The sequence below is a fragment of the Grus americana genome, chromosome 16, assembly GCF_028858705.1.
Source record: "Grus americana isolate bGruAme1 chromosome 16, bGruAme1.mat, whole genome shotgun sequence".
Taxonomy (NCBI): domain Eukaryota; kingdom Metazoa; phylum Chordata; class Aves; order Gruiformes; family Gruidae; genus Grus; species Grus americana.
The window spans coordinates 17,852,406-17,876,204 of NC_072867.1; the positions used below are offsets into that span (position 1 = coordinate 17,852,406).

General features: G+C 38.5%; 1 protein-coding gene across 2 annotated transcripts in view; it reads right to left on the bottom strand.

Annotated features, from left to right (window-relative positions):
- Positions 1-5,295: 5,295 nt before the first annotated feature.
- The window catches only part of KREMEN1 (kringle containing transmembrane protein 1), a 33,087-nt gene continuing 14,583 nt past the window's right edge, over positions 5,296-23,799 (bottom strand). The window contains exons 4-11 of one of the 2 annotated variants that reach the window (XM_054844741.1): positions 23,057-23,148; positions 16,530-16,654; positions 15,905-16,058; positions 12,229-12,561; positions 11,454-11,612; positions 9,524-9,608; positions 8,404-8,608; positions 5,296-7,897 (exon numbers count right to left, since the gene is read on the bottom strand). In XM_054844741.1, coding sequence (XP_054700716.1) covers positions 8,446-8,608; positions 9,524-9,608; positions 11,454-11,612; positions 12,229-12,561; positions 15,905-16,058; positions 16,530-16,654; positions 23,057-23,148 — 1,111 coding nt within the window. In that variant the 3' untranslated portion in view covers positions 5,296-7,897; positions 8,404-8,445. Of the gene's footprint in view, positions 8,609-9,523; positions 9,609-11,453; positions 11,613-12,228; positions 12,562-15,904; positions 16,059-16,529; positions 16,655-23,056; positions 23,149-23,799 lie in introns of both variants that reach the window. The other variant, XM_054844740.1, reaches the window with a different exon arrangement.

Below are 23,799 nucleotides of genomic sequence, written 5' to 3' on the forward strand. Positions count from 1 at the left end.
TTATGTTGAGACTGTGTGACATTATTGTAATAATCATTGAAAATCACTAACATGAGGCCCTGTAAATACATGATAATTGCACACAAAGATTTTACAGTACTTGCCGACCAAAAATGATTTAAGAAAAGTTGTAGTCACCTGCAGTTTTGTAAGAAAGTGTACAAATGTCTGTATTAAAAAAAAAAAGGCAAAACCACACAAAAATACAGTTTTATTGCATATACATGTGGAAGTTGTCCTTCTTGTCTTGGGGGAAAGGACATGGAAAGCTGTGCACCTCAAAGTCTAGTTCTAGATATACTGAGATGAATGTAATACACAACAATATTGTTTCCTTTTTTTTAAATAGTAGACAGGTGGATATGTAGATACATACACACACACATACAGATCCTAACAAAAATTATCATGATAAAAAGTTCAGAAGTGTTTTTTTTCTGGAGGCAACCCATAATGTTTTGTCTCAGAACCATTCAACTTTCAGCAAGTGCCACAGTTGAACATCCACTAGAAATTAGCTTTTTTAACCTGGTATTGTGGGCAGTGTAAGTCCAGTACCTGACAGTTTTAGCTGTCTTCCTAATACTATCCCCTGGTAGTCTCACCCTGTATCTCAGCATGTCTCACTCAGTGTTACATGAGGGCTGGCTGTTGCTTCAGCATCCCTGGTCACACTTAGCTGATGTTGTTGTTGAGGAGGGGGGAAGCTAGATATATTCATTGCAGGACAACAAAGATTATGTAGGAGGAAAGGCAAAGAAGATGTCAGACACAGAAAGAAAAGCGAAGGGTTAGGAAAGTAGTGCACCAGAGCGTGGTGTGGAAGAGATGGGGTGGAGAGCTCTGCCAGGGGAAATAGGGAAGGAAATGCAGCGAAGCTGAGACTGCAGTGTGGCAGTCCATAACTAACAGGACAGCACTTTGGCCTTTAGTATGCAGGTTATTTGGGGGGGGGGGGGCAGGTCTTACAAGCCCCTGAAGCCTCCAGGCACATGAGGAGTGACACATCTGCTGGAAGGCATCCTTACTTATATTTTGAACCTGCCTGTTCCTTGTAGCAGGGGAACTTAATTCTGGTTTAATTTCAGGTAAAAATAACTTATTATCCTGAAATAACACTGTTTAAAGACCTCAGCCAGCATGATGCAGGTGGATGCAACTGAATAAATCATAGCTTGAATAGTCAAGTTAGCTCCAGTCCTTACCCTGGATCGTGAAATTTCTGGTCTCACTGAAGTTAAAAATCACTGCTGTGCTACTCGCTTTTTTCCAGCAGAGGGCATAATTTGATCAAGATGTTTATGCAGACAGCAAAAGAGAGGGGATTGGAAGTATGTGGAGAGCAACCTGCATGTGTGTGTATTTATATAATATATAGATGTTATTATGTAAACAGTTTGCCTACATACAATATTTCCCAGCCATTGATGCACACAAATACACACATACAAAATCCTTTCCAGTCTTCTCTGTCGGTTTCTTCCTTCTCCCCCCCAAAATTTTCACCTGGTAATCCCCTGGACTTTCTCACCCTCTCATCCATGTTCAAGTGCACTGTAATTAAATCACCTCAGAATCCAACCAAGAAATAAGTCTTATCTCCAACCCTGTTTTGTATGTGAAAACTCCATGTTTGGAATGACAAACTGTTGAACTGAAGAGTGTAATTTTGCATGGGACTCTTGCTAGCATGAGGATCAGTTACCATCCTCATCTCAGGTACTACGGGAAAGCCTGGTCTGTGTGAGAAGATAGGCACAGTAATGGAAGAGCAACAGGCAGGAGGGAGTTAAGCAGCACCAGCAAGTGCTTCCCAATCGAAGTACGTGCCCTTTTTTTTCCTTGGTGAACAGAATCTCAGCAATTGCCAATGATTATAGATATCCTTTTTTTTTTCTTTTTTTTTCTTCAAATTAGTTCATTAAACAATTGTTCTTAAAAAATAGCATAAAACTTGCCATATGTGTTTGGTTGATATGCCTATGTTGACAGGTCACACCTGAGTCTCCTTCCTCTTCCCCCCTCCCCCCCCGCCCCGTTTGTTATTGCTGACTAGTGTTCTGCTTTCTCATTTCTTGTTCTGAAGAAAACCATGAGGTGATTGTGATTTTCAGAACAGGACATACCTTTACCCTTGCTGTCCCACAAAATAAGTGAGCTCATACAGTTGTGGGCTGTTGATTGAACTTGAATGTGGTGCTTAGTTTTGTGCGTGTGTGCGTGCACACGTGGTATTCTGTCTCTTCTTTGTTGTAGCTTTTTTAAAATTACTAAATGTAAACATTTTCTATCAAAAATTACTACTTTGATATTTGACAGGGGGAGGTTCTTTTCACTGTGAGATTCAACATTTAAAGGAACAAATTTGTCGCAAAATGAGAGTCCTGTGGGCACCATAAACCTGCATGGAACCTCCATGTGGTAAAACAGGAAAGCAGGAGCAGACTATTATTAATGAGATTGTACGTTATGGCAACACTTGGTGTTTCTGTAACACTATCTCATTTTTGCTGTAGCAATATTGGGTGCATCTGTCAAATCCTAGGACAGCTGTTAGGTAACATTGGTTGTTACTTGTGTAGCGTGAAGAGAAAAGTGTCCTTAAAAGGATGGCCGTGTTCACGCTGTGTGGAGCCAGCCTGGCCTAAGTCTTTGGCCAGGGAGAAAACAGCATACCTGAAACCGGATCTTTTATCTTGCAATGGAAGCGCCGTGTTCCAGAATAAAGAATACATTTCCCTCAAAGGGAATGAAACTGTTGCTTAGGAAACAACCAGAAAAAAAGGCAACAGTTCCCAGAATAAACAGAAGTGTAAGAGGAGTCTCATAACCTGAATAGCAAGAAAGGAGAGCAGAGTAACCTCCGCCGTGTAAGGGGAGGCCAATCCCCTGTGACAGTAGTGTTTCTAAAAGAAACTGAGAGTCTGAGCCCTGACATGAAAAGCTGGAGACAGTTTTGATATCTAACACTGGCATTCAGACATTTACGTAAATGTACCTGCAGATTTGAGAGAGTGTAGCATTATTTTGGTCAGGAGGAATTAATGAAAGAAAAGATGAATCTCGCAAGAAAGTGGAAAAAGCATTACATGTTGCTGCAATTTGTAGAGAAAACACTGAAAGAACTTTTAACAGTTTGAAAACATGTAAACTGAAAACTTCAGTTTGCTGTCACCTCAGAAATTGCTTCTCAGACTGATAACGTATTTTCCATATGTAATCATTCTCAGCATTTTCAGCTCAAATATTCTCTTCTAACCGCCACAGTGGACAATCCTGCTGTAATCTGCTGGTGAACTGCAGCAGTTTCTGTCTCCTTTAGTCAATGCTTGTCTACACTTTAGCGATACCAACTGAACTCCTTCTGCAGAATTTTATTTTTTTTTTTAATAATTATTATTTACAGCCATTTGCTGAATGCAGGATGACTACGTATAAATGCCTGTTTCAGTGGTGAGTCATTTCAAGTGTGATTTAGTCTGTGTTCTTGTCAGTCTTATTTGGGTCACGTGATAGCCTTTGGATTTATGGTAAGTTGTCTTGAGACTGAAATTCAAAATGCCAAATTTCATCCCAAACCACAGGTGCTCAGTAAAGCTGAGAAAGTATGAGTTGCACGAAAGATATGTGTGTTGGGGGTGTGTGTGTGTGTGTGTTATGGAAAACATGGTATGGTCTGAAGGTAATTGTATTTTTCACTCTCAAGATCTCAAGGTAGCAGAATGATAACGTTGTGCATAAATGTCTAGAATAATAGGTGAAACCATCACTGGACTATATTTCATTGGAAGATTGTGAAATATCATTGCTGCAAGGTATTAAGAACTAGTTGGACAAGTGTTTGTCAGGAGTTGTTTTTGCAGTTCACCCTTCCTTTAGGCAAAGTGGCGCACTAGGAAAAATCTGTTGGCAGTCCTTCCCACTGCCTGAGAAAGCTGATTAAGCAGAAGATGAAACTGGAATAGCTAGTCATGCTCATTCAGTGGCAGCCAAGTGTCTGCTGACGTGTTTGGCCTGTAGTCAGTCACATAGGCTGCAGATTCAGTACAGTTTCCAGGGCTATCAGTAAAAAATTCCCATTTATGCTATTGCCAGGGAAGCTTGGAATACAGACTATAATTCTGCAATACCACTGGGTTGTCTGCATGAGCAATGCGATAAACCTCCTTAACCTACTGGCTGTAGAAAATCTGGCAGAAACAAGCCATCGTCCTTTTTAGAAAAGACGATGTTAATGCTTGATTGAAAAAGCAGACATGTTTGATGGTAAAATGGTCCTGAGAGTATAGGCACATGAATTTGCAGAATCTGATGAACAGCCTAATACAATTACAAGCTAGAAATGAGATTCAAAGGAGGAAAGTCCATCTTAAAGCAATTTTTTCACCAGCATCTTTTTTGCCACAAAACTGAGTCTGAGTTACCCTCTTCTCAGTATTCTTCTACTATATATATACACCAATGAATTACCTTTGATTTTTTTTTTCCTGTGGTTACAGTGTGTAGAAAATTTATTTTTCCCAGAGTGTAAACTAACATCTTTTCCTATAAAATGTTAGCAAGATACAAGCATAATATGCTGTATTACATAATGCATTTCCTATACATATATAAATATATATATTACTATGATGATAACATATCACACATACTTTTAAATAACACAGTCTCTATTTCCCCCCCAACATAACAATATTAAGACAAAAGTACATATAAAATCATTTAGTCAACAAACTAAACTAGTTTTAAATGTAGATTTTGAATTAGGGAGGCCACTTGTCCAGCTGGCTCCCTTCCACCTGAGGCCCACCTTTACTGTAGGCTATTGTAAGTGACATGCTGCATAAAGTAAGGAGGCAGTCTCACAAATTGCTATGGTGGCAGTACCAGCATAAGTACTTACTGCCTCTGCTTCTGGGACAGACAACTATCTTTTTCCTGTGGCTTATTGTCCACTTAGCTGTGTTAGCTCACCTCTCTGTGTAACCACCCAATAAACAAGATCAGAGAACTCTGTTAAAAGTAACTCAAGAAGAAAAAGCGATGGCAATTTTTAACCTGATCAGTTTATTGCACCACCACACAGCTGGTCATACCAACACAACGGAGCGAGGAGGGGGCCAGAGCAGGGGCTGGAATGCGTGTACATGAGGCGGCAGCTCCTCATGATGGTTTTGTTGTCAAAACTGTTGCTTTTGAAATTGTGGCCAATGTTACATTTGCAGCCTGTCCAGCCTGTTGAGGGAACTGCTAAGTAGGAGGTCAGAAGGCCATTCAGATACAATTCCAAACAAATTTTTCTTTTTTCTAGTTGTTGAAGAAAAGTTGTTGTGAAGTTATTTTCAATTTGTTGAAGAAAATGCCGTAAACACTAACATCCTGAGGTGTCTGTGCCCTCCAGCTGTCAGCACTCAGCTGTGAGAGTCACAGGGGCATTTCTATATGCTGAATCATAATGGGATTACAACAGTTGTGCATGTCATACTTTTGTTCTTTCTCTCCCCAAACTCATATAGCAAAGATCATAAAGTGCTATGTTAATGGCTACCATATATGCTGGCCACATACCACCATAACACCAAAGCGTTTGTACTAGGAGTGCAAGTGACCATACCACATTTTGAGAAAAATCCATAGCAGAGATCTCCCTGCTCTTCATGGTCTCAGGCCTGTATAGTAAGCAGTGCTATTTAAGGGACCCTGTCCATGCATTTCTAGCTATTGCTCTCTTTCCTAATATTAGAGGTATCTAGAAACAGACAATCTGAAAAACTGGGGGGGACATAACAATTTTCTCTACACATTTATCAGTGTGTTCACCTGTGCACCTTCCAATGCCTTATGCTTAGTCGCATTCATTATTGCCATGGCCAGTTAATCTGCTATAACTTCTGTTTTTATGGGTCTTTCATACAGAAATTGGATAAACATTCCCCAAGAAAGGCTCATGATTTTATCATTTAAAAAACAGTTGAGGACCTAAGGGATCAATGCAAAAAAAATCTCAGTTTCTAAATTCCCTAGATTTTGCATTAGTAGCATCAGGGTTTTTTTGTTGTTGTTTGTAATGGGCTTTCTCTAATTTTATAGTGAAATTAAATTCTTTACTGAAGAAAAGAAGTTTAACAGCTCTGTGTTTTTTCCTTCTGCAGTAGGTAGAAATCAGTCATGGGGTGCTCCTGATGTTTTTTCCATTTTATAAGCATTAGCTAACTCCTTTATGAATGTCCCTTTGTATATGTTTAACTGCTCAAGAACATTCGATAAGGCAAGCAAACAAAGCTTCATCACAATGTGCTCATAACTTAAGGATCTAGTTCTACACTCTGACTCTCTCCTCCTGGTTTTCCATTAGTGATCCATATTAAGCATGCTTAGGAAGCAAACTAATTTGGTTTGCTACAATCTGTGAGGTAGACTCTTCCCCTACACAGCATGATGCAAAACCTGATTGTTAAAAAGGCAATTTAAAAATTTTTGTTGGATCTGAAACAATGTTTTTTTGGTCCAACCTGATGACACATAAGAGATAACCAGTGTATTTTACAACTCATCCTCTCTTGATTTTAGGCGATACTGTAATTATCTTTTCTTGTATGCTTTCCAGCAGCTCATGCACGAAAGTACTAGATGTTCCCACGATAGTCCATTTTTGATACAAACAATTCCATAATTGCTGGCTTAGTAATGTCTTGTTTCTATTAAGCATTTATTGTGGTATTGTTCAACTGTCTCTGGCACTCATCTGTGGTACATAAAGGGAGCTGGAATGAATTCAATTCAGGTAAAAGACCAGATCTACAATGGCAAGTAAGGCACAGTATTTCATCATTTAATTCTTAGATGCCCTATTTTTTCAAGGAAATCTATAGACCTCATGAAGGGGAGGGAGTTCTATGTTCAAAACAGAAGGGCAGATACTATAATGAGTTTAAACTCAGTGACAATTTTCTTGCTTTTCTTGGTTATCTTTTGCAGATGCATTTAATAGTTGTTCTCTGACTGCAGGTCTGGTGTATACAGACCACTGGTATAAGTTTAAAATTATATTTATTCCTTTTGTCTTAACCAGAATTACTGTACTTTAATGGCTCTCACTGAATTTCCTCTAACTTAGTTTGAGGAGCTGCTCACTCAGTAAATTTCTCCAGTCAATTTATCTGACCTGTATTGTCAGTTTTTCCTAAACGTATTGCTGATTTTCAGCCTTGCTGAGGCTGAAAGACTCACTGTTGATCCCCAGCGGTGGGGTGAGAAGTCTGAGCATTGTGGGTCGACAGATATTCTACCAAAGAGGAAAAATCATTAATGCTGTCTGTTGCAATCAAAGACAAATTATTTCACAGGTCAGATCCCCACTGATGTTTTAGTTCTTTGACAATTAAGGGCATTAATCTTAAAAATGCAGTTCAATTTTAATTTTGCAGGCAAGGAGACACTTTTTCTTCTCACAGATAAATATCAAGGCAACTGTTACGTGTGTGTTCACATGCACAGCCTGGCATAGGTGAGATGTTGATAGCAGGCTACAACTTTGTAAATAGTTCAGGCTGCTGAGATCAATATCTTTAACTTCGGAGTAAGAATTTGTGTTAGTCAGTCTCAGTGGATTTACAATTTTTTTGGACAATCCTTTAAGAAGCCCTAAGCTTACATCCAGAATGAATGCAGGACTTCAGACTGGAGTACAATATTTTTTTTAAAGGATCACTGTGAATACAAACAAAATTATCATAGTCATCGTTGAATGATGGGTCAGTCATAGTCATTTAAAAGTCTTCATTGCTGGTGCAGACCTTGACCTGGTGAGCATTACTCCATCGAAACTCACAGTTGCAGCTCAAACTCCATACAGTGTTTGCCTCCAGATTTCTCTTTGATTTTTATTTGTACGTCTCTGTAGAAACAGCAGAGCACTGGGCAATCAGGCTGATAGTTTCTCAAAGTCTTTGACTCCCATTTTACTGTATAGTACCATTTGGACATGTTTACCTTAAGGCCAATAAGCTCTGGCTGCTGTGGCAGCTGAACAGGTTATCAGTGTCTACTGCTGTCTTCACCCTTGAAAATAAAGGGACTAAAGTATTCTCATAGACTACAGTGGTACAGGAAGGTAGGACACAAGAAGTCCTCAACCAATTCAATTACTTTTGACAGGGGTACAGGACATTTTGAATTTTACAGTTTTTTACATATATTTCAAGTGCAATGGTTTAAAGGCAGTAATTAAGAGCACTACAAATTTGATGAGCACTAGACTATTGCTGCAATTAAATCTGTTGTCAATAGTGTACTCAAGAGAACAGCAGATAGGCAAAGTCACTCAAAGGCCTTTGGAAATGAACTTTTTGGAAAACATATATGAGATTGGGAGAAAAAAAAAAAAGATTATTCCCAAGTCACCTGGATTTTAAGAAGACTGATTCTTGTAAAATAAAAGACACTTCAGTTTCCCACTAGTGGGTTGCAATCATCTTGTTGACTTCGAAGCTTTTTCTTGAAGATGGATATCGATGTGGATGGCTGGTAAAATATACTCCAGATCTCGCCAGCGGTAGTAACCTCACTGGAATCTTCTGTTTCAGTTGCAGATGGTATCTGATGGGATCTAGGAAACAAGTGTTAATTTGCTGTAAGCATTAAGGTGCTTGGGAAGCTGCTATTATTAATATGTCTGCATAAGTGCTACACTGGTAATGCTAGCAGCTTCCACTACATCTGTGACACCTTTTCTTTCTACCTGCTGCACAGTTATGTAGGTTTTTGGAGTGTTTATTGGTTGTTTCTTGATCAAATGAAAAGTTAGGCATTCTGTTGCTAGAATAGTTGCTACCATAATGAAAGCAGTGACATTAAGCTAAGAAGTCTGTACATATTCTATTACTAATTGCTATTAATATAAATTAATTTCTTTGAATATTTAAGCCTCTTTGTGGTATGTAAATACAATATTCAACGTTTATGTTTTGTTGATAACTCACCTGTCATTTCATTCAATGAGCGTCCATCTAGAGGACACAATAATTACTTGGTATAAGTGTACAGAAATATAGTAATAAATTTATGTTGTTTTGAATAGGCAAAAAAAATTATACTGGCAAAGTGTCACACCATAATACAGATTTTCATTTTTGTGATTCTTTTTTGAACCATTTTCAATATTTCAGTAAAAGAAAGTAAGTATTAACTAGCCTATATCTAACTTTTTTCCTCAGTTCCCCAATCTGGGATGAGGTTTTAATTTTTTCCCCACAAAGTATCATAATTTGACCCCTTCCCACCAATGTGAGATGTCTGATTACCTTTTCCTCTTTGCTGTATAACATCATTCAGTATGAGAAACCTTTTTATTCCTTAAAAAACAAATTTTGTGAAAACAAGACCATAGCTCGGTCTTGAATATATAACTTGGTTTTGAATATCACCAATCTGACAGCTTCAGAAGGCAGAGAAATTAAGTGTACCAGGTTTCGTACAGAGCTGAGATGTCAGTTCTTCAGGGACAGTTTTGTTCCATACTCACCTCATGGTCATGTGGAGAAATATCTTTGCTATTATGGCTGTAACACTTAGGATGAGCAGTGCTGTGAGACTGTATATTGTCCACTCTGTAAAAGAGAAGAGGGAGAGGGAGAGGCTCTCAGTACATTCATTTATTTACAATTTTTAAAGTAAGAATATTGCACAAAAGAACCACATAGTCTTCTGATGCTTTATTCAAAACTGTAATTTGAAGATGCCTTAAACCTTTAAGTATTTTCTGCAAAGACTGGCAGAAACTGTGTAACTCTCAGTATCAGAACTGTTTTTTTCCATGCAGGACTGCTCCCTGTAAAATTGGAAGTTGGGAAAATCCAAAGCATATACCAGTAAAATTATCTAACCAGTATCTAAGAAAGGAATCAAAACTCACTCAGAGAAAAATTTAAAAGCAGACTAAACATACTAGAAAATACGCTACCAGTAGTACCTCCATGTTTGCAAGGAGATGCCCTAGTTTTTATCAGTAATTATGTAAGTAATCACTAATTTTTGGTGGTTTTTTCCTGAGACAGGTGATCAGTATTTGTGGTCTGCTGTTTTACTACCAGACACTGAAGGCTCTTGGCCATTGTATTTTACATTTCAATTTATTTCTGGTTGTACCAGTAACTCAAGCAGGACTTAAAGAACAGCTTGACACATTGTAACATTTGAACATTTGACCTGTTTAAGAGATTGGGGCTTGAGGGAGCTGATTTCTAAATTAATACATCACCTTTTCATTTGGACTTCCATAATCTTGCAGCGGGAGGCTACAGCATGTCGAGATGGGAAAAGGGGTGGCACTAGCATGTAACTGACATATTTAGCACAGTGAACAGCCTTGCAAGGACCTTGAATTACTAGAACAACTGAATAAAAGCCGTCACCTTCAGAAGTCCTGAAGCTCAAAGGAGCAAAAAAAATGAAGCATAAGTTCCCTCCCAGCCAATGCCCCTTCTTCAAAGGCGCCTTCCTCATTTGACTGTTCAGGATGATTTTTAACTGTATTTTCATAACTGCATAAAATCAAAGGGTGCAGTTTCATCTTAGGTCAGTATGCCCAAGCTAGTTTAACACCAAGCAGTTTAAACGTTAGCTGTGGTAACTCAGGCACTAGCCGGGGCTTAGTGCCAGAATATCTGCCCAGAATCCTAGGCATGTCCTGCAATCTGGATAGCTTGGGTATAGGCAGCTCACGTGCAGTCATGTCTTTATGCTTCAGGTTTGGAATGCAGATAGCTTCAGGACTACAGAACTATTAAGAGTGTCCATAGTGTGATTGAGACCCAGCTTCAATGATATGTAAACCCAGATGACCAGGGTAGTTTAAAGATAGGAGAGACCAATCGGGATAGTCACCAAGAGCGCACGTCCAGTCTTCTATTATTTACGACTCAACAATTTCCTGAATGGTGTCTTGAAGCTGAGTTCTAGACACATGACAGTTCTCAGTGGCATCTCCCCTGCACCCATAAACTTGCTTCGTCCTTGTCTACCCCTCTTTGTATTACTGCTGTAGCTTTTGTGAATTGGGATAACTGGGATGCACGCAGCATCCAGGCACTTCCGGACTCTACAAAAGCTTGCTCTTTTTTTCAGCACCTCTTGCCACTTCTGTGGTAGACACTGGTCACTGAAGCTGATTCTAGTAAGGAGGCTGCTCTGACTCACATATTCTGATGTGCTTTCATTCTCAAGGACTCACCATCGTCACAGTCTTTCTAACTGATTTATGCTGAGAAGTGAGTTCTGAAAAGTGATGAGAGCAGCACAGTTAGTGGTAATTAGACTAAATGAAAATTCATCTGTTAGTAAGAGGCACAGTGGATCACATAATGTGGAGAAGGAAGCAAAGGAAATAGTGACTCTGGACTGTGTCTTGAAAAAAAAAATGTTTTTCCCGTTTCCACATTTTCATGTAGTATTACCAGGCATGGAGCTACTAGGATGACTTGGGCTGGTTGTGATGACATAAAGTATCTTTGATGACCGGGCTGCATTGATGCTGAGATTTGCTTGTTCAGTTATCTTCTCTGAAAGCGTCTGATTCATTGGAATCTTGTTTTGATGTACACTGTCCTTCACAGCTGAAAACACAAGAGTATGATTACAATAACAGTTTCTTAAGAGACTTAATTGGCCTTTTTGTGCTTGTAAACAGACTCATGCTATTCCCTGGTTTACTTCAAGAACTCCAATAATCAAATTATGTCTGATGCCAGAAAAAGCCTGTAATTCACCAAACTGGGGTGCTCAGAATTTTTCTGGAAGCTAACTATTCATCATTAACTGTTGGTACAAATCAAGGAGTAAAATGTTTTCTCCTGATGACTTTCATCTGAATGAAACAGATTGTTGGAAGGAGCCAAGATGAACCAAGATGCAGAGAGACTACTGGGTTTTTCTGGTTTTGTTTCAGCTTTATCATTTTCCAATCTGTTTTGAAAGGCAGGTATGTATAGGATTGAATTTTTGAAAATGTGAATTTTGCTATTTATGATATAGCTGACTGGAGTGTTCCAAATTGAGAGAAATCTTAGCGGAGCTTTTACCCACTGAGCAGTGGCAACAAGATAGATGAAACACCTGTAGACATGACAGTTAAAGTATTTGCTCTTTTCTTGCCACTTCAGAAATCTCCTGTGTGAATTAAATGCTTTAACAGCTTGTTGAAAGGTAGAAACAGCAAAGTTAGCCTCTCACCTCTATATCTGATAGCAAATCCCTGGGCTTGATTGATTTCATCTGAGAAAAAGTACAAAATGACAAAATCCAAAGAGATGTTAAAGGTGTGGGGAGGCCGGTTCTTGCCATTAAAACGAGCTAGAACATGATAGGTATAGCCATCCAGCAATTCCACCATATCTGTAGCATCTTTGATTTCAAAAAGGGCAAAGCTGAAGTAGATTCGAGATGCTCCTGGAACTTGTATGGTCCAGTAACAGACTTTGCCTGTGCCATATGTGTCGGGAAAATCTGGGGAATAGATCACAGCTGTAGCAGAAGTGTAATTCCCTCCACAGGCACCAATAAGGGCTGTGAAAAGAAGAGAGGGAGAAAAATGAAAAAAAAAAAGAGGTTATACATTCATTATGCACAGCTTTAGCACTCTGTAGCTTCTAATACTTTAACGTGACTTGAAGGTATAGACTTGATACCCGAGCAGGATGCATTGTCTCTCGGATTGGTACTCTTTACCTTCCACAGCACTGGGAGCATTTGCTCGGGATACACTCATTCTGCCTCATTACTCTGAGACCTACGTATCAATCTTGAATACCACAACTATCCTATATCCTTGCATGTAACCATGTACCCTTTCCTGCATCCCTGCAGGAACAGGATGAAAGCTAAATCACTGATTCAGGGACTTCTACTCTGTCCCTATCAGGCAGGAAAGTGGATTAGTGACTCTGTTGAATTACTGAAACTCCTTCACAGCTATATCAAACTGAAAAACAAATCTTCACAGAATGGCTGAGGTTGGGAGGGATGCCCAGAGATTTTTCTAGTCCAATCCCTCTGCTCAAAGCAGGAGATACTGTGTAGTTGTGTTTCGAGTCCCCAAGGATGGAGACTACACAAACTCTCTGGGCAACCTGTTCCAGTGTCACTCTCACCATAAATAAAGTTTTTGCTTATATTTAAATGGATTTTTCTGTATTATTACAATTTGTACATGTTCCCTCTTATCTATTCACTGGATAACACTGAGGTGAGTCTGGCTTCATCTTTACACCCTTCCACCAAATTTATACAAATTGAAAAGATCCCTCCTGAGCCTTCTTTTCTCAAGGCTAAGCAATCCAAGATCTCTCAGCCTCTCCTTGTATGAATGATGCTGTAATCCCTTGATCACCTTTGTGGTCATTTATATGTGCTTTTTAAGCATTCTGTCTTTTGATCTTGTCCAATTCATGTTTGACCTTACCTTCCCTAAGTAACTTGAAAAAGATCCTGTTATGAAGTTTACAGAAAATCTTCTAGATTTGTTGTTACCTTTTATATTCAAAACAAGTACATGCCCAGTAAATCTTTATATTCCTTTATGACTATCCAGATTCCCAGTGCAAACTTATTTACCAATGAATCCAGAAAGAAACTCAAATGCCAACCAACTGACTTGATGCATACCTATATACACACATACATAATTTTTAAAATGTATTGTATGTAGGTATATATGCGCATATATATATATGTATATCTCCCCTAAATACACAATATTATACATACATAATAATGTATTTCATGACAAAACTGTTTGGATCAGAGTTAGCACTCCCCCATATCATAGGCTGATGGACTGAAGAATCAATTAGAATTATTTTCTCTGAAATTTATGCCCTGTAATAGAGGTCTGTGAGAATGGAAATAAAGGAAGTGTTTTGAAGTGTCTCAGTTTTCACAGGCCTCTGAGAAAGAGCTTTTATAAATACAAATTAAAAGAGAGCTGGGGAAACAAGAACAAGAAGTTGCATATGTCTGCCAGAAAAATCATAGGAAAACATTTCTCTCTTCTTCTGGAGCAAGGCCTGATCACAGCCTCAGCAAACCTCACACTTCAGTGCCACACTGTGAAAGACCTTATAAAGGAACTGAAAGAATACAGAAGAAGAAGAATAGAAAGAATGTGAAAGATCCCACAGAGGTACTAAGGCCCATAGAGGAGCTTGTGTTTGGCACTTACTCCATGCTAACACGAGCTGGTGATTTAATTGAATATATAGAATTGTTTGGATAGAATAGATTGACTTGATGATAGAATTGAAATTTGTTACTGAGATATCAAATTTCCTCTTTACAAATGGCTGATAGGTATTGTTACACTTGGCTGTGCTGTTTGTAATTACTGAATCACAAGATGTTCTTCAAACCAGCAATATTAACTAAGAATGTCAATGACTAGTGGCCCACAGATGCCTAACAAAGTACAGCATTGCCCCATATGGAATGGAAATGCTTTCCCTCTCTCATTTCCTTCTAGAGCTGGCAGAGTTCTGTGTTGTGGGTCTGAATGTTACAGCTTTAGGCCATGACAGTAGCACATAAACACATAAGGGTAATGGGGGGGGGGGGTGTGTGTGTGTGTGTGTGTGTGTGTGCACGCACAGAGATCAGGGTGAAGGTTCTGGGGCTATGACATAATCTGGAAAAGAGGAATGAGGTGAGCAGGTGTTGCTCATGAGGAACAGAAAATAGGTGGCAGTTGCTAGGATGACCTCTCTTACCCAGCCATAGCTCTCTCCCTTGCTGTTTACCACAGAAGACAGTGCTGGTCCTCAGGGTAACATCTTGCTGAGCCCTCGGTCATGCCAGAAAAGGAAAGCTACAAAGGAAGTCCTTACCCATCGAGGATTTGGGAGACCAAGAGCGGAAGGAAACAGAGGATGCTGCAGTGTAAAGCTACATGCTATCTCAACACTGAAAGCAACATGCAACTCTGGTGCTTCTTTTCACATCTTGGAGAGAATGTGGAAGTGGGTAGAGTGACTGATTGCTCTCTCAACTGAAATGTCTTTCTGTCTTGCTAGTTGGGAACCAGAAGTTTAGAGTAAGGAGATGGGAAGTTTGGTTGTGTGTTCATAAGGTGGAAAATTATGTCACTTTTACTTCCAGAAAGTTTATAACTCCACTTAAAAGGTAGCTACCACATCAGAGGCAGTTGAGATCTGAGAAGCAGCAACGTATTGGTGCATACTGTGAACTTTTCCAGTACTCCTGGCTATACTGGGAGCCTGTACTGCAGCCAGACAAATGGGTATTCATATCATCAATCTGTGAAGTTACACGGCTGGCACTGGTATGTATACTGAAGAGTATAAAGGAGGATTTCTATGTATAAGAAATTATGAAATCAACGATGGTCATAACAGCAATGTAACTTGTTTGTACTTTTGCAGTATACTCCTTCCCTGTCCCAATTCTACTACACTGCTTTGTGTTGTGTTAACCAGGTTATAGCAAGTCTTGCCTGGTTTAATAAAAAAAACTAAGTTGGCGTAGACTGAAATTTTATTTGAGGTACCTCACTTAATCATATATCTATTCTTTGGTAAGATCAGTTCTGAAGGAGCCCTTCCGTGACATGCTGTTTGTGATAGCTGACTTTTAGTACCATTTGTGAAGAAGTAAGAGACAATCTCTGGAGCAAGAGTCAGTTGCCTGAGCAGGCATCATTTCTTTGAAGAGCTATTTCACATTATTAATGGATATAAATTTTATGCAGAAATGGAAAACAGCTTTATTTTATACTGAATTTAGGTGTTTTGCTGTTTTGTGTGCAACAATTCTCTTCATTGCATTTAAACCCTTTTCCCTAATTTGCTGAACATTTGAGGCCTCTCCTTTGGGAAAAACAGCCTGTTTCAATACTTACTGTCAAAAAGAATGACTCTGCCATCTCCACCACAAGGCTGAGTATGGTCTCCAAAGCAAACACTGTTGCATTCCGTACTGGCTGCCTCCCCGTATCTCCAGTAGTCAGGATTATTTCCACAGAAACAAGCATAACCTGATTCCATGCCTGCAAACTTTGACAACAAAGATACATAAGGAAGGAAGGGATAATATTTAAAGGAGTGACAGCAGGGGATTGCATGAGCAAGAAAGCTGGCAACAGAGTATGTGTGTTTTGGAGCAACATGATTAGTCAGAGGTCCCACCACAAACTGTTTTTATTTGAGCTGTCAGGACGCTACTTAAGACTAGTGAGAAAGATGGAATAGAGAGCAATTAGGGCACCCCATCACTCATAACTGCAGTTAGCAAGCATACTTTCTCCTGGCATCCTGGCATTATTAATTGGTCGTTTGCCCAGATTCCTCTGGATGCAGAGAAGAGGGCTAGGTCCTATGGAGTGGGAGTGAGACCTTAGATCTCTTAAAGGTTAAAAAAAAAAAGGGGGGGAGAGGGGAGGGAGAAATAGGATAAGAGACTTCGAGGCATATTGCCGTCTTCTGTCTTTGAAAACATTTTGCAAATCTATGTCAAAAAAAAATCACCTTAAATTGTTGACTTCGGCAGGAACTGATGCACGTTTGGATAGTAAGTTTATTGGAGGTCTCGCTGGTGCCAGTCAAAGGTGGTGGCTCTCCGTGGTCCTTGTAACACCCTAGATTCCCTGGCACTGGAAAGAATAACAGACAACAATCATGGTAAAGGTGTGCCTGGAAACACCCGAGACACAGACCACTTTATGCACTACTTGGTTGCTAAGCACCCCTCAATATGCTCTTGTCTTGATTTCACAGTATGGGAAATGTTATTCTATGCTAGATCCTTGTCATATTTTCCAAACATGCCCAGGGATAAATGACAGATGGTGAAATAGCATTGTATCTTCTTAGCAATATAGCTGAAATATTATGTAGTTGGTTTCTGTATGCTGCAGTAATATAGACAAGATAAATACCTGGTTCATTTCTCCTGATAGAGACAAAAAAAAAAAAAAGGCAAAAAAAAAAAGCATTGAGTTCGGAGATTTTGTGGGGTCTTTTGCCTATGATCATGCATATTCTAACAATGTAAATTAAACAGTGTGATTTCTGCCTGATCTTCAAAACAATGAAGTTCTGGAAGTTTTCTAAACAGGATATTTGAGAAAGGGAACCTAAACTGTTTCAGGATGGAGTTTGGCAAGTTTTATGGGAGGGACTATAAACTTATATAGGGGAATTTCCTAATATTTAAAACTCAAATTCTGATATAAATTCCAAGTATCATATTTTATGGTATGTACAAAGAGATCCAAAGTGAGCAGTATTACTTTTTTAAAGAAACATCTGCTGTATTAATACAACATTTCAAGGCTCTTTGGTCACTGTGGGAGGTCAGAAAGCGTTTTCTCCCTTCAGTGCATAATTTGTCCTCTGTTTTTGTTTTGGTTTGTTTTTGCACTTTTTATCAAAGTACTAGAATTTAGACATGACTACTAGAGAAGATGTGGGGTACAATATAGTGCTGTGCTAATGGCATAAAATTATCCCTTCCCTAGTTGTCATATCTGCTCACATACTTGGAATTAAATCTATTACCAGATCTGTAGTCAGGTAATTTTTATCCCTGTGCCAGATTGACAAGGATTATTTTTTGTCCACCTAACCTCCACATCTCTGTATAACATGTAATGTGGTCACAGAACTGTATGACAGTTTTACTTGTTCAGTCATTTGTTATTTCAGTACCAAGTAAACTCTGAACTCTCTCTTGCACAGCACTATTTCAGGTTTTTGACTTACCAATAGGGGTTTGGTTTTTTTTGTAAACTGATGTCAGCTTACCGTTAAAATCTGAATCATCCTGACATCTGGAACAGTTAACAGTTCTGTCTGAGAACTTGCTCCCAGACTTAGGCTATGTTGCCTAAGGCAGCTTCCTTATTTTGAGGAAGAGGGTTAGCATATCTATCAGTGACAAGCAAATATACTGGCATGTATATGATTATACTCTTAAGGAGAATGATTATAGTATTACAAAGAAAAATTAATGAAGTTGGGAAGAAAATTCAAGTATGTATATTTTTTGAATAATTACATAATGTTGTTTCAAATATTGTTCATAAAATAATTTTGTTTTTTAAGAATGATACAATTTCAATTATAAACGCTTGCATGGAGTTATGGCTTTGATATGCCCTACAGCAACATGCATATAAGTACTGAGACTTCAAGTTACAGCCTGATTTAACATACCTTTGGAAATCCCCATTTGCAGCCCCACCCCAGCCAAGTAGAGCTGGGCAGGTATCTCTGAGAGAGCTCAGGGGTTTTTTTGTGCAGTGCATGATTTTACCGTCCTGAAAAAGCTTCCTACTTAACTAACCTAGCTCATTTTCCTAGGAGACCTGGGATTTCCTAAAAACACAAAGCAGCTTTATTGGTAAGACCCTTCAACCTTGTCTCCAGACAATTAGTACTTCAGTATGTGCCATGCTAAGAAACTAGACTGAGTAATTTGAAAACTTCTTACATACATTTTGTAACTAAATCAAGTGTGGCATTTAGGTGCATCCTAAAGCTAATTAGTCTCTTTGGTGTCCCAGCAGTATTTTAACTTTCTCATATCTAGCAAACAGTATTAGTATCACATGATTGGGAATAAACCAATCTAGCCCAATAGTGAACAGTAATTTCCATGCCAGTGCCTAGCTCTTCAAATTACTTCAAACTCAATAAACTACATGAGCCCAAGGATATATGCTCAGCTAAAAGCACTTCAGTAGTCCCACATCAAATACATGATTAAACACTCTTCTGAACTGGGACAACACATGAAAAAAAATTACTCTTGTACATGCATATGTGATTTTTGATATGCCTATGGCAACTGATGGGCTGGTCCTAAACTTGAGACACCACTGAGTTGCTACTGCAGGGTAATTAGAGTACATAGTATAAGCATAATAGTAGAGGGGAGATCATTTGTAATCTGAGTTGGAGAAGATCTAATTGGCAAACAACGCTTTTATATCAGATCAACAGTGATCTCAAATGACTGCTTTTTTACAAATATTTTCAGAATATTAGAGTAATATGCTCCTCATTCATACTGTATTAAACTGAATCAGGCTGTATGCACAGGGAGCCACTCAACATAAATCTAAAACAAGACAGTGTACATTTATGTATGTGGAGCAGCTCTGCAGAAAAGGCCCTGGAGATCTTGATGGACGGAGCTGAACGTGAGCCAGGAGTGTGCTGGGCAGCAAAGGCGGCCAACAGGCGTGTATTAAGACGAGCACAGCCAGATCAAGGGAAGTGACTGTTCCTCCACTCAGCACTTGTTAGGACCACATCAGAACTACTATGTCCAGTTTTGGGGCCCACCAGTCCAAGAAAGACATTAATTGTCCAAAGCAAGTTCATTAGAGAGCCAAGATGCTGAGAGGGCTGGAGCAGTCACCCCGTAAGAGGCTGAGGGACTGGGGTTTGTTTAGCCTGCAGAAGAGGCGGCTTTGGGGGGCACCCCTAGCAGCTTTGCAATACCAACACGGAGGTTGTCACAACAATGGAGCCAGGGTCTTCACAGTGATGCATTCTGGACAAGAGGTAAGGAGCTTAAGTTGAAACATGAGATGTTCAGACTGGGTATCAGGAAAATCTTTTCACCGTGCTGGCAGTCAAGCACGGGAACAAGGGCCCAGAGAGGGAGTGCACTCTGCGTCCCTGGAGGTTGTCATGGCCTGACTGGATAAACTTGGTCTAAACTGACAAACTGAGTAACTTGGTCTGATCTCAGAGCTGGCCCCGATTTGAGCAGGAGGTTGGACTAGATGATGGCCTGAGAGCCCTTCCAACCTGGGGTATCCTACAACCCTATATGTATGTATAAAACTATATATATGTGTGTGTGTGTGTGCGTGCGTGTGTGTGCGTGTGTGTATATATATATATATATAAAAATGCAATGACAAATCAGAAGTATTTCTAGATCAGTAGTGACTGTTTAGTTACTCTGACCTTTAAAAATTTCCAACATAATCTTTTGCCTTAATGTTTAGCCTACTAAAGAATCTTGGCAAAAATGAGGTAGTCAATGTTCTGCTATTACTGTTCATGCTGATCAGTGATGTCTTACTGTTACACTGTCTTCAACTGTTTGTATCTACTTGTTCGCTTGTGCCTAAAAGGTCACCTCTTTTGTGCAAGCATGCTATTTTTCTTTTAAGCAGCATCTGTCATAATAAGGTCCTGGCAAACACCAGACCTTGTGCATATTACATGTTAAGGCGCATATATTAAAGCATGAGATTCATCCTTTTGAGCTTAAAACCATGTTCCAGCTGTGCTCATCTAGCTGTCCTCCAAGAGCCTCCTAGCTTTTTGCAATGGTAATATGCACCTGTATTAATCACTTGGCTCTGCCATTTAACACCATCAATATTTTAGTAATAAATAAATTTATTACATGACACACATGCACACAGGAAATACGATTCCAGTAATGAAATCTGCTTATGGTGAGACTCATGCAGGCCATAAATATGGAGATGCAATTAAGTGGGACAGCAAGCCTTTATTTCTTTTACCTTTTGGGAGCATAAGTTATTTCCTTTGAATTTCAACTAACCTCATTAACAACAAGACCAAAAAAGTCAGGAATAGCTGCAACATTGAAAACAAGCCATCTAAATAATTCATTTCTGAATTGCCCATGTGAGAAGCACATGTTCTCTCAAGATTCAACGCTGCCTTCTTGCCTTTTACTTTGTTTATGTCCATTCCAGTCTGCATAGCAAAGCCATTAAGAAGAGGAGAGGAAGAAAAGGAAAGACTAAGCTCCTACTGGGGTAGCTACCACTGTATTCTGTGATTATTCCCATCCATCCTCAGCTAACATTGCTAAATTCTGTATAGCGTGTTTACACATGCAGAATGCCAGAACACATTTCTGAATTAATCTTTTAGTGTTATGTATAAATATTAGCAAACGAGACACGATATAATCATGTGAAATCATCATCATAATGAAAAATTCTTAGCTGTAGATTCTTAATTATTGCTACACTGAATCATTGCATGCAAATCTCTCCAGGCAATCAAGACACTTCATGTTGTTGGCACTGCAGTGGTATTATGTGGGTATAGTTTATAGGTAAATTATGCTCCAGATACTTGTCTTTTCTAGTAGTAAACATAATTATGGAAAAGAAGCTTATATAAGACAATTTTTTTACTTCTCTAAAAATTTCAAATAGGATTTCTTTACACCATTGCTTTCTTGGTCCATCACAGAACTCAGTTTTGTATCATGCACTTTGCAAATTGGTTTTGATGGTCATATGATTTAGCATCATGCTTACTGAAAACAAAAAATCTGGTGAAGAATAAAAGTTTTTTTTTACTTACACAGCTTCATAAACCATGAGGTTTGTATTAAGACTTGGATGGGCTTGCAATGTACAGTTTGTTCTAAATTGCTGCAATTCCTTTTTCTAGTATCCAGTTTCAGTGCAATGCTTGAAGCAGCTGCTACTGGTCAAAAGGACATTTTGTAAATGTAAGTCTGGATTATCTGTGCAAGTAAGTGTCCAAGTTAAAATCCTCTGCTCCCCACCACAGAGAAAATGAGTGAGGCTGGTTTTAAAAGGATCCTTTGTGTAGAACAAATGGAGTGGAGAGAATTTGCCTTTCAGCTTTTTTACTGGTGCCATATCCAGAGAATTTGTTAACATCTGTGGTCTTTAAAGAAAATGCAAATTCTTTCATTTTAGACCAAGATAAATTCCTTAATTAGGAGGGTCATGTTTCCTAAATAGGACCTGGTATATTAGAAAAATAAGAGTAAGATGTCCTCTGAACAATGACTATTGGAGTGTGGAATGATTTTGTGTTATTTAAATTAGACTCCTCAATCTGTACTTAAGACTAGGTAAAAGTCATTGACTTAAGGTCACACTTACATATTTGTCTAGCTTGAAGATGTGAATCAATTGCTCACATTCATAAAAAAAGAAAACTGTGGACAAAGTAAAAACATCACTTTAAATCCATTTTTCTTTGATTGGTTTTGTTTTCTTAACTTCGAGTAAGAAATGTACTCCATCCAATCAGAAGTATGCCTACGTAAGGACAACTGCTCTGATGCTTAACAGTATAGTCGTGTTATCCCTTAGAAATGGAGAGTACTTCCACAGAAGAAGTTAGGAAAGCAAGTAAAGGCATTAATGATTAGACTTAATAAAATGTGTAGTTATGGTTGCTTGTTAACATGCAAAACTAGAATCTCTTTTTAATACTTAGGCATATTTTAAAGAATGTGATTCTTAGGAGTTTATCCTGGAGCGTTCAGGAATGAAAATTTTGGAATATATTGACATGAATCATGACAAAATCTCCACATTTTGGATAAGGTAAATAATATAATGCATTAAAAATATTAAATGCTGGAAGTGAATAGCTTGTAAATTATCTGTTTAAAAAAAATCGAACAAAGTCCCGTTTGTAGTTTCACAGCAATGCTGAGTATACGCACCTGCAAGGAATAGAATTCTAGCCCAGAGCTCCCATATACATAACAAATAGCCATCTTTTCCCTATGTCCTCTCATATTGTCTTTATTTCTTCCAAGCAATTCTGTGTATGAGGTGTTATACTCGTTACACTAATGCCATCCATTTTACAAGCTAATAGCAAATGATGGACACATATGTACCTTGTAAAAAAAATAATTAATAATTTCCTATTCATTTTTGTCCTCTACATTTTAATAGATGAATGACATATTTCTATGGATTCAAAAAACTAGCAGTACTTTGTAAGTTTCGAGTGATTCTCTGGTATTATTTGTAAATAATATAATCCAGTAATTCTGAGATAGATAAGATGAAAAGGATAGCAACGGAGGAATGATTCAGTAAGCTTGTCATTAACTCTAGAGTCCTGTTTAAAATATTGCTTAGTCTGCAAATGAAAATAAGCTGATTTGCCTTATCCTAGTTTCCGTTTGAAAATCACTACCCACTAGTGTATAACTGCCAATCTCTGTTCAACAGAAATGCAGGCCTAAAAAAGTTGCACGGTGCTCTTACTTCGGCAGGACGGAATCTCACAGTATTTCCAATATATTCCATCCTCATGCTCTGCAATATAGCACCATGGGCTGACATCTCCATCAGGGTTCCTGAAAGAGAAAAATAGAGAGTGAATGAAAAGTCATCAAATATTTAAAAAAAAAACCCCACATAAAAATAAATCTTATTAAGCTTCAGTGTCATCACTATTTTTGCTCTAATACCTATCGAGTATTTAAACCCATTGGACTTATATACCAATAAAATGCAAAAATGCAAAAAGTGGTCAGGAAGTTCAGACAACTTAGGTTATTATAGTACACAGCAAGCATAAAATGCTAGTAAAGGCTAAAACATAACTTCCTTTTTCTTTAAGTCTAAGAGGTGCAGAGCTATTTCTGGACAGTACTGAGATAGAAGAAGGTTTTCAGCCCCCCCATCCTGCATACAGGTTCCTTAGATTCCTAAACTTGTTTTTTGCCTTGGTACAAAATAGTCCAGACCCCAACTTTCTGTATCTATGATGACTAAAACATTTATGCAATAAAGTCTTCTGGGAAAGACTGATGTCTTTTCTTCCCCTTCAGTAAAGCTGAATAAATCTTCTTCAGTGATCTGATATATTGATGGATGAGATAATTCCTTACGTGTCCATGATTATTCTTTGCTGTTGTGTAGCATCATTTACAAATCCATACCTAATTAGTCATTAGGTTATTTAAAGTTTTTTTCTACGTACACTTTGAAAAACTATTCACATT